The 11,340-nt window shown below is 34.3% G+C and overlaps 1 protein-coding gene and 1 long non-coding RNA gene across 3 annotated transcripts; both read right to left on the bottom strand.

Annotated features, from left to right (window-relative positions):
* Positions 1 to 4,965: 4,965 nt before the first annotated feature.
* LOC145012607 (uncharacterized) lies at positions 4,966 to 5,809 on the bottom strand. Its single transcript, XR_013664593.1, has 2 exons — positions 5,383 to 5,809; positions 4,966 to 5,291 (listed from the first exon to the last, which is right to left on the bottom strand). It is a non-coding gene; the product is annotated as an uncharacterized LOC145012607 (long non-coding RNA).
* A 1,015-nt stretch (positions 5,810 to 6,824) lies between these two features.
* Positions 6,825 to 10,274, bottom strand: G4 (UbiA prenyltransferase family protein). 2 transcript variants are annotated; one of them, XM_078971344.1, is made up of 15 exons: positions 10,059 to 10,274; positions 9,917 to 9,961; positions 9,564 to 9,652; positions 9,366 to 9,453; positions 8,963 to 9,048; positions 8,677 to 8,763; positions 8,521 to 8,586; positions 8,254 to 8,337; positions 8,114 to 8,175; positions 7,882 to 7,957; positions 7,701 to 7,763; positions 7,503 to 7,584; positions 7,333 to 7,409; positions 7,187 to 7,234; positions 6,825 to 7,113 (listed from the first exon to the last, which is right to left on the bottom strand). In XM_078971344.1, exons 1-15 carry the CDS (start codon positions 10,177 to 10,179, stop codon positions 7,051 to 7,053), a joined length of 1,137 nt encoding a protein of 378 aa, XP_078827470.1. In that variant the 5' UTR covers positions 10,180 to 10,274; the 3' UTR covers positions 6,825 to 7,050. The 2 variants fall into 2 exon arrangements, with proteins under 2 accessions (XP_078827470.1, XP_078827469.1); XM_078971343.1 differs by having other exon boundaries at positions 9,564 to 9,655.
* Between the last annotated feature and the right edge of the window lie 1,066 nt (positions 10,275 to 11,340).

The following is an 11,340-nucleotide window of genomic DNA, read 5'->3' on the forward strand; positions in this document are numbered from 1 at the left end:
ACTTTAGCTAATTACACCTTACAATGCCTTAACCAAAAACAAACACACACAACTACATTAAACACACACAATGGTGGTTCATGGCGGCAGCCACCACCTCACGTTTGTGGCAGTGGCGATTCTTGGTTTTCCCAGCCACACAAAATACACACATACGCACTCCAAAATACAGACTACACTCCAGCCACCCACATGGTGGCTCATGGCGGCGGTGATAGCTATTTCACGATGACAGCGACATCGGAAAGTGGAAGGAATGGCGGCTGGAAACAAGATTAGAGATGACAGCCACATGGCGGCGATGGGTGGAGCTCAAAGGCATCATAGAAGCGGCTAACAGTGGCTGTGGAGCCGAGACGACATAACAGTAACTGGCGGCGGCATCTTCACGATTTGGTTACGCCTCCGGTAACCACACCACGAAGGCACTCATCTTCTTCTTTCATCGTCGAAGGGCGGCAGCAGCAATGCATGCCATAACGGTGGTTACGACTTCCATTAGTGGTTGGGAAATCTCGACCACAACGACGGCTTAAAATCTCACCTCCACTGGACATGAAGGCAGCGGCAGGAGGATAGAGGATAGCAGCCGTCATCTTCATCGGGAACTGGATGACAACAGAGGTTGCTCGGTGTTCGCTTGACTGCCTCAAGCTGGTTGGAAACACGAACTAGATGAGTGGTGATAGCGGTCGGCGACTAGGAGGTATAAGGTGGCGGCTGATGATTACGATTAGGTTTAGGCTTTGGGGGAGTTGTTGCCTTAAAACGGGAGGGAGCATCGTCGGGTTCGAGTCCTGTGCTTAATATCAAACTTTCATCCTTTTTAACAAGTTTCGTCCCTCCCCCACCAACCCTTTCCAACTTGAGTCCAATATTTACCCTTTCCACTCTAGCTTTGGAAATCTTCTTCAAATTAAATCCGATAATTACCATGCAGCCCCTTAAAAAATTCTTTATAACTAATCCAGAAATTATATTTTTAACCCCCTAAACTTTGAATCATTTATTTTGTGGCTACTATTCATTAATTAATTTATTTATTTATCTAATAATTAAATGGGTGTTACAGATCCTAAGTAATATGAAAGGTCATGGGCATTAGGGTTTGCATGGATGTAACCCTAGACTTTCCCACACTCTAAAAGGACCCCTTTAGCAACCAAAATCGGCCACTAGAGTTCTTGGAGTTCATTAGAGCCGATTTTGGAGCTAGCGACATCTCTCTCGAGTTGTCATTGGTCCTAGGTGTGTCATGAACTGTTTGAGGCATCACACTTGGGGTGCTAAGTTCTTAAAGGCAAAATAAAACAAGCTACATCAAGAGGTAATCCTATATCTCATTCTTATGTTGTTTATATCTATTGTATGCTAGTTGTAGGCTTAATGCTTTGGAAACAATATTGCATGTATAATTAGAGAAAACATAGATCCAAATCATTTAGGGTTGTATGTGCACCATAGGATATTGTAGTATACAAAAACCCAACAATGCTTCCCTTACCTTTTCTTCCTCAATCAATGGAGTAAAAGTGTAGTTATCATTGAATGGAGGAGGAACACTATCATAACCAAGACTTACATTCTTTTTACCTTGAAACATCATATTTTTTAAAATTAAAATATGCATTTTCAAACTTAATTTTCAACGTGTCAAACTCGGCAGTTAGACTGGCAATCTTTTCTTGAGCATAATCATAGTGTTCACATTTAGTGTTGCATTCTTCCTTAATTATTTTTAGATCTTTGGTTTGGGCCTCTCATTTTTCTTTTAAGGGTTTTTAGGCCTTTTTGAGAGTATATCCTTCATATTTAAGGTCCTCAATTTCCCTAATTAATAAATTATGTTGATCGCAATAATGTTTAATTGTATGACTATATGCTTGAGTACAGAAAGTTTCACTAACCTCTTTGGTACTGTTGTAAGAACTCATAATTTACCAAAAGGAATCTGATTATGTAATTTGATTTTGACCGAAAACCAAGAAAGTCAAACAGTTTGACCGAAAATAGTTTACCGAGAACTAGGCTTCTTGACAGAGAACCTTAGTCAAAATCTTACAACCGAAAAGCTAAACTGAGGATGCGGAGCCAAGAACATAGATTCGCAGCCGAGAATTCTAAGGCTGAGACCGAGAGCTCTGAAGTTGAGTCCGAGGAGTTGCCCTAACTGAAATCTATCAGTTGGTTGCCAAGAACTCTTACACCTAGCCGAGAACCTGAACTTGCCGCCGAGAACTCCTAGGATTTGACCGAAGATGCCCAAAAATGCCAAAAACACGAAATTGATAATGACCAATTTCGATCAAAATCTCTAAAATAGTGAAGAACACGAAGAACAACAACAATAATTTCATCAGAAAGAACTCAAAAACACCAAGAAACGGTTAATATTTGGTCAATTCAATTGATACCAATCCTTTATTTGATACTAATTGTAAGTCCCAAAACACTTAGATCAATACGATATCAATCAAATTATCTAAAGAATGTGGAATATAAATCAGATAGTGATTCAAGAACATACAAATAACTCTTAATGTACATGATTTATTAGTTGAAATCGTCTAGTACACCAAGAACTTCTTAACTGCCGAATACAATAATGATCAACAACTAGAACTCCTAAACAGCTGAAAAGCTATTTATACAAACCTAGTACAAAGCCTTAACAGGCCCAAGACCAAGCTGGCCGAAAGCATCATTAAGCCCACCGAAATCACGTGGTGATTTTGGTCCAAACACCACTGAAAAATTTGTATTTTTGGTCCTAGACCAAGAACTCTAAAAGCTATCAAAAGTAAAGTATAAACCACAAATCATGTCCTAACAAAGTTGAGTCATTGCTGGTGTCTCAAAGGTTCCACATTCTTCATCAACTTCCAAGCCTCCCAAGAGGACCCAAAGAACTACAAAGGTTGTTATTTCTTCACCTCTTCTTTGGTTGGTGTTTTAATCTTTCTATAACTTGCAAAAAGATCCTTGGTGGGTATAAAATGTTTATGTTATTTCAAAAATTAAAGTCTTCCGTTGCCATATTTTTCAAGATTATGAAACTATTTTTAAACTAAAACCCAACAGGGAACTTGACAATGTACCCATTAGTGTGGGCTAAGGTTCAAAACCAAGTCATCTAGAGGTGCGCATGATCACGGGCCTAATTGGGGACTGCTAACAGCAACCATCTTAGGAGTACCACGCTCGCAAACGCCTGTCCAACAAAGGGAGTTCACGCGAGGCAGGATTCCATAATAGATACTTCTACTCTACGACAAACCTAATGGTTCTAAGTGATAAAAGGAAAGTCTATACCATTACTACCTAAGCCAATCACAAGCTCTGACATAACGAGGAGCACGATTGGCCAATCAACACGCCTGATACTATCGGGTCTGACGCCCCTGTCTGTTGTACGAACTAGCATGGAGATCCTAGTATAAAAGGTCTCCTTCAATCATCGGGAAAGTAAGTCATATCATCCCTCATTTAGCTTACATTCACCACTGACTTGAATGTTAGAGCGCTTTCCTGGGATCTCCTCTCGAGGAACGGCTGATGTGTTTCTCTCTCTGTTGTGATCTTACCAGATCTGCGCCATCGTATACGTACTAGTGACCAACTGTCAGAGAAAGCAGTCACATCATGTATTTTAGAGAAAGTGGGGAGTGTCTCCTAGTGGGTAGAGGATGACGACTTTAATGTCATATCGAATGATGAAAGCTATGTTGATCAAACGATATGAAGTAGTTAAATGTGAAAGTGTATTTTTGGGATTCTTTAAAACAACCGTAGGTCTTTAGTAGTGGACTTATATGATGAATTTCCTCAATGTGGATACAAGAGCATTGTCTTTCGATTCCTCAATATTGGTCGAAAAGACAAGTTAGATCATCGATTAGGGATGATTTTAAGGACATGGGGTCCCATGGGCTTCAAGTGAAGGATGCTACTTCACTTGAAAGGTGGGGGTAGATGGGCGAAGGCAAAGTTTGGAAAGGCATATAATGGGTCTGCTTTGTGGCTTATGTGTTTAGCCCATGGTAGGGGTCGACTAGAAAGAAATTTTTTCACTCATAGTGCGAAATACGATATTTCTTCACGATGATCTTAATAAAGGAAACCCAAGGTCTCAATCGGGGGTTTTTTATTAGATGGATGATTATCGCATGGGTCGACATTGCGAATCCATGTTCCGTTTGGAGCATTTTTCAATGTATGGGTACATAAAGATTGTACAGGATCTAATAGGCGTGCCAGGGTGGCAAAAATTTTTGTAGAGATCAAAAACAAGTTAGGTGAACTTCTAAGTGTTTGGTTTGGTGTGAAAGAGTTGATCAACTCAAAAAGCTTTGATTGGTTACAAGTTTTTGATTGGTTACAAGTTTGATATCCATATTTTTTAGTTTGGAGTTCGATTGCAAGGATACACTTCCACATATACTTGAATTTTTTGATTGAAAGTTTGAGCAGACTTGGTATGTACGTCAAGGAAGAGATTATGAGTTCGGTCATATGTGACATAGATACAATAGTATAGTGCCTTAAAATGTAAAATGGTTAAGTGTTTCATATTCCACTTTTCTTATTCTCTATGTACTCTTTAGACTAAACTGCAAATTTGGTCCCCGTGGTTAGTAAAAATATGTGGATGGAGTCCAAAAAGTTTTCAACTTGCACCACTGGTCCAAAATTAGAAACTTTTTGTGGTTTTAGTCCCTCAAAAAATTGAAAGGACTATTTTGCCCTTTTAATTTATTTTTTTAATTTTTTGTATTTGTTTTAACACCCTTTTAATTTAAAAATAATAGAAAAAACAAGAATTGGCCCACCCCACCCTCACCCACTGTACCGATACGCCCTCTCTCTCATCATCTTCTTCCTTACTGCTCCATTTTACACACTTCTCATGATTTTTTTAACCAAATTATACTAGTTACAGAGAGGCTTAAAAACACCAAAAACATAGAAGCTCAAACACAACAGAAATAGATAAGCTCAAACACACATACACACATAATGTTAGAACTTCATCAATGGAGTGTTTGAAGGATTAAAGAGAGGGAATCTAACCTTGAAATACAAATTCCATGAACATTTGGAATGGAGAAAACGAAACATCAAGGGTGATTACAATTGAAAGAAAATCTGTAACAAAACAATGATGGAGGAGATGTTTCCCGACGGTACCCATCTTCCTCGAGTGACAACCAACAGTATTCATAGGAGGAAACGCTCCTATAGTTTGACAGTGTTGGTGTATGCTTGGTTGATGGGTTTTTTCAATTTGAAGTCTGATGACAAGAACTTAGTAAGGAATTGGTATAATTGATACCGTCTTGAACTTAAAGTGAAGAAGACGAAAATGGAGGTAAGGTGTGATACCTTGTCTCCCTCTTACCGGAAATAAGTGTATATGTATGTCAATATGTCTATCTGCTGAACTGATCGCCCCTTCTTTGTGGGTTTACATTAAAATCTTTTTTTTCTTGGATTCAGGGGGTTTTAATCACTAGGTTTGTAAACCGAGTTCAAGAGGTGATTACAATGATCCAAGGGAAAAGGTTGGAAATGCAGGAAAAAGAAATTTGTTGTAAAGGGTGCGAATAGGATGTTCTTTGATTTTTTTAGTTTATTTTTTTTTCTAGGGCTTGATTTTGGATTTTGTTCTTTGTTTTGGGGATATCTGGAGAAGACGAAGTCCAGAAGATGTTATATGTGTGTATGTGAGAGGGAGGGAGAATGAGGGATACGGTGAAGAGAGTGGTGTGGGCTCATTCTTGTTTTTTTTTTTTTTTTTTTTTTTAAATTAAAAGGGTGTTAAAAAAATACAAAAAAATTAGAAAAAGAAATTAAAAGAGCAAAATAGTTTTTAAGGGACTAAATCCACAAAAATTTCTGATTTTAGATGAGTAGTGTAAGTTGAAAACTTTTTGGACTCTATCCACGTATTTTTGCTAACCATAGGAACCAAATTTGCAGTTTAATCTACTCTTTAATTGTGTGTACAAATTTAAGACATAACATGCCATTTTTCAGAGTTTTGCGGTTGATTTCTTCCTAGTTATTGTATGCTTCCTCACATTCCACAACGTAAAGTATGATGATACGGCTAAACATGTTAGTGTAGTTTGTTCTTCATATCTTAGTTGGTAGACAACATTTTTACGCTACTGTTGCATGTAATCAAGTATTTAAATATACTTAAGATTATAAACATACCATAAATTAACTTTTAATTAATATGGTGAATAATGTTTATGTGTATAGTAATTAGTATCAACACAAGTATTTTATGTTCTTGTTGATGTAAACGTCTTATCCATAAATATTGACGAACATGAACATGAACATGAAGGCTGACAAAAAAAAAAAGTACCAAATTTGTTAAAACTTGTAAGTTTAGTGATCACTAGAGAGTAATTAAAACTACTTAAATTGAAAATCAGTTCAATCTATATTTCTTATTTCCAACAACCAAATTAATTAAGAAAATTGTGGACTCATGTGATTTCGTTCGTTCACTATCATTTTCATATCTTTTTAAGAGTACTTGATCGAAGAGGGCAGTTGGAAGACCCTACAATATGCCTTAATACACACCAACCAATATATATGAAGCTCTTCAATCATGTTTAACCTATACAAGAAATATTTGCAAACCCTATACGATTAAAATTAATTCACCTTTTTTTATGTTTAGACATGCATCATTAAACATTATGTTTTATTATTATTATTTTTTAAATAGTGAACAATCTTGAACATACTGCAAGAAAGCATGAATTAGTCATTCTAAATTCATAAAAAGTGAAACATGATTCAAGTTTATCGCCAAATAATCCTATATTTACAACAATCATCATCCCATGTCACTTGTAGAAAACCAATGAGCATGACATAACATAAAACAAAGAGAACTTTTTTAAAAAAAATACAAAAAAGAGTAAAACAAAATCGGGAACAATTACTTGAAAATAACGCTACAAAACTATCAACCTTTGTCTTTATGCAATTTTTCTAGTAATTTTATTGCATTTTTAAAAATGTATATCAATGACTAGTAGCTAAAGCAGTCACCAAAAGACCAAGAATCAGAAATGGTTGAGCACTTGCCTGAAACCAAAAACATTAAATAATTTTAACTCAAAAAATTCATGCAAATTAATAAATTAATAAATAATTTTACCTGATATTTGACGTCATATTTCACTGGATCTTTGAGAAAGTACTTGAACTGCAACAGGAAACAATAATCATTACTTTTTAATCAAAGTAACAAATTTTATAATTTCAAAATCATATATTTAACTATTTTAAAATCATAGAATTTACCTGAAAAAATACTTGTGGAGCAATTAACCCGAGGAGGGCTAAAGCGTAATATGGTTTACCAGCTCCCAAAAGGTAACCTACCACCAAAAATACATTAAATATTTTTTGTTAAAAATAGAAATATACTATTAATTATTAGTAATGAAAAAAAAATGGTCAAACGGTCAAACCTGCTATTGAGAGTTGAGTTATGTCTATGGCACCAACACATATCCATTTAGCTGTCTCCTCACCAAAAGCCACCGGAAGGGACTAGTTAAACATCCATAACACACCAAGGTCAAAATCGTCATAATTTATATTAGTTATATCAAATTTAATGTACATAAATAATAATGAAAATTTAAAATGTGTCAAGAATTAATTACTTGAAGCCCCATTTTTCTGTCTCCTTCGACACTTTTAAAGTCATTTACTATCGCAATACCAAGCTTCAAGTTAAAGAGCAAATAAAACAGAAAAAAAAAAAAAAATAGTTAATTGTGGACTTCAACCAAAATATTAATATTAATAATAAATATTATATTTATGATGTTACAATTTATATACCCCAGCAGTGCTATACAATAGTGTGAGAACTATTATGTCAGGTGTAAGTGTTCCAAACAATGCTTGACCAGCCCACCTATCATTAAAAAGTCAACGATATAATATAACACATCATGTAGATTTATAGATTTTGAGTTACATAAAAACATTTTATTGATTTAGGTATTAAACTATTATCATAACAATCATTAAAAAATGTTAAATCAAAAGTGAGAAGAATAAAAAGTTAAACCATGGTAAGCTAATATAACTTGCTCCTAGTGCAAAGTTCCCAAGCCATCCATTTTGTTTGAGCTGTAACCACAATGGGAATATTAATTATTATATTCACATCTTATTCTTTTAAACAAAATTTAAAAAAAAAAAAATTACCTTTAAAGGTGGAGCTGAGTAGATATAAGAAATAAAGGATCCACCCAAAGCAAGATAGAACATTATAGGGAAATCATGCCCTGCCTATAACAAAATTGTCCTTAGAAAATTAAAAATAACATTAACTTTAAGACCCTATTTGCCAAAAATAAGCTAGCTTATTTTAAGTAACATTTGTTAAGATCACAAAAGTAGCTTATAAGCTAAAAGGTAGCTTTTCAGAGCCTAAATAAAAATTAAAAAGGCAAAATAGGAAAAGATGCATACCCACACATCCAATATCCCAGCAAGTCCAAGGCCTCCCAAAAGAAGTACCCAAACTTGAGTAATCACCTAAACATAAAAATTAATAAATCCAAGTAATAGACCCTTGAAATACCGAAGAAAAGAGTCAAAGGTATAATAACAAATTACAAAACTAACCTCTTGTTCAGATATGGCTCCCGAAGGAATTGGGCGATATGGTTCATTAATAGCATCGATATCTCTATCATACCAATCATTGATTGTCTAGAAACAAGAACATGAAAGTATTTAGGGTTTATGATAAGTGAAGAAGAAGAAGAATTGTTCGAGAAAATCTTAAAGGGAAAATGTTTGTTATTTCCTAAATAAGTTGTTTAATATGCTGAAATTAGTTTACAAAGGTTTAATAAAAAAAAAAATGAGAGATTATAATTTGACATATACGAGTGATTTTAACTTTTACCTGTGTGTAACCGGTTAGGAATGGGCCAGACATCATCATGCAAACAATTGATTTAGCAACATCTTCCACAGTCCATTGGAAGTTACCTACAAAGTGAACAAAGTTATGTCACAATCTACACAAGTTTCATATGATAATTGTTGAAATTTGTTGGATTGGGAGCTTTGTCAATGTGATTGTAATAATTTATCATATAGTGGATCTTTCTCTCTAGAGGCCATGGTTATCTTCGGTTTTGGAGTTTTCCATGCATACCTTATGTTTAAGTTTCTCTATTATTTTTCATTGGATGGGTTGTTGGAATCTTTGAGGCCATTTTTCCAACAATAATGTCCATTGTTGGTTTTCTTTAAGATTTATCTTGAAAAAAGGGATAAATGAAAATGATTTAATTTTAATTTACCAGAAGCAGCAGCTCCACAAACTACTCCCCAAATTAATGGAGGCCATGTTACAGGCTTTGTAAGTTGAACACGGATCTTCCATATATTCTGTACCAAAATTAAAATACGATGCAATGTTAAGATCCAATAGTAACCTAAAAAATTAATACATAAATTATAATACACTAAGGACACATAAGAAATATGAAAACTCTAACAGTTTCTTGTTTAGCTCCTTTGATGCCAAGAATTTGATTAAAACCCGATCCAGTTGCAGCCGGCGCTTTCTCTGGTGCCTTTGCTTTAACTGCTAAAAAAAACATTATTCATTCAGACCAGAAGATAAAAAGCGACTCTAATTAATCGAAAACAAATCTATCGATCCATTTAGTCATTTACCCCAAAAAAAAACGAATTTGTAGTCAAACTAGGATTTTGATATCAGAAATTGATATCGGTTTTCAAATATTAGGATAATCGTTGCTAATCGCATTGAAATTTATCGCAATTACTACAATGTTTAACTCAAGAGCATTAAATTAAGTTAAATGAAATTAAAACCTCAACTAACCTTCGTTTGCATCTGTCTCTGTTGCTCTGATTGTTAGTCTTCTCCCTGATCAATTCAATGAAAAGTAAATGAATTCAAACGCAAATATAAATGGATAATCTGAAAGTTGAACAAGTTGGAAAGAGCTTCAGATTGAGCTTACGAGAACGAGATAGAGAAATGGGTGTTGCCATTGGTAAAGTACGACATCGATTAGAGTTGGAATTGGAAAGTCTAATGGAAGAAGAGACAGTATTGAGCAGAGAAGAAGCCATGGTAGCCATTGAAGGTATGGAGAGTTATGGGGAGCTTTGGTAAGAGATAACCTGTAGTTCTGATTCTGACTGCTACTAGTGAGACTCTACACATACTCCTGGTTCTTTTTTCTTTTTGGTATTGTAAAAAAGAAAATAATAATAATAATAATAATAATAAGATTTTTTTTTTTAATATTGTCCTTCTAGTTTGTAAAAAACTACTATTTTGGTCGAAAAAAATTAGACGAATACGATGTGATGTCGAATGATCCAAGTTTTCCACAAGTAGACATCATTGCATAAAAAAAAAATTAAAAATGCCATTTTTATTATTATCGATATAGAATACTCGAATATAACATGCAATAGCAACATTGTGATACATATCAAGCATAACTTTGTTAGACCCAGGGTGTGGGTGAGTGGATGAAAAGTTTTCAATCACTTCTTTCATTTTTTTTTTCCTCGCTGAAACCTAACCAATAGGTGAAAAGTTTTCCTTGCTATTTTTTTTTAAATAAAATTAATTCATTTTTATGATTTATGATTTTTAAATTAATAATAAGTATAAAATTTAATTAAAAACAAAAAGCGTTTCATTAATTAAAATAAAAAATTACATTTAAACCTAATATTTAAATAAGTAAAAATTAAAAAAATACAAACAGAAAATTAAACAAACCACAACACATAAAATATAATTAATATTCTAATTTAAAAAACAAAACAAAACAAAACAAAACAACAACAACAACAAAATACGTCACTCAGAATCATCATTCTCAACGTCTTCATCATTCTCCTGAACGTCACTCTCATCATTAGAATCTTCGCTCTCGACGAACATATCAGAATCCTCATCTAATTCTTCAAATAAATCATCGTGACAATACTATATCGGCGGCTGAATATGAGCCTATAAACGTACTCCAGCAAATCAGCACGAAAGGTGTGATGAATGTCGTGATTGTGTACTTCTCTTCTATTTACCCTATACTCTTATGTACCAACGGCTAATCCTTCGACATTTGGCAAAACTTCATTTTAGTTGTACCGACATATCGCTCTTCATTCATCTTCAATAATCATATTATGCAATACTATGCATGCATACATTACGTGTTGTAACATTTTCACTTCATATGAACTTGTCCCAACTGTTAGTACTTGTCAACGCCTCTTAAGTAC

This window comes from Lactuca saligna, chromosome 8, assembly GCF_052625555.1.
Source record: "Lactuca saligna cultivar CGN05327 chromosome 8, ASM5262555v1, whole genome shotgun sequence".
In the NCBI taxonomy this organism is placed as follows: Eukaryota; Viridiplantae; Streptophyta; class Magnoliopsida; order Asterales; family Asteraceae; genus Lactuca; species Lactuca saligna.

What these genes read in the sequence shown, in the direction of transcription:
- G4 (XM_078971343.1), bottom strand. Translation starts at nt 10,179, where the DNA reads ATGGCTACCATGGCTTCTTCTCTGCTCAATACTGTCTCTTCTTCCATT. An exon ending in AGAGACAGATGCAAACGAAG is followed by an intron (nt 9,656 to 9,916) that starts GTTAGTTGAGGT and finishes TGTTTTTTTTAG; the next exon opens with CAGTTAAAGCAAAGGCACCA. An exon ending in GAGCCATATCTGAACAAGAG is followed by an intron (nt 8,587 to 8,676) that starts GTTAGTTTTGTA and finishes TTTTATGTTTAG; the next exon opens with GTGATTACTCAAGTTTGGGT.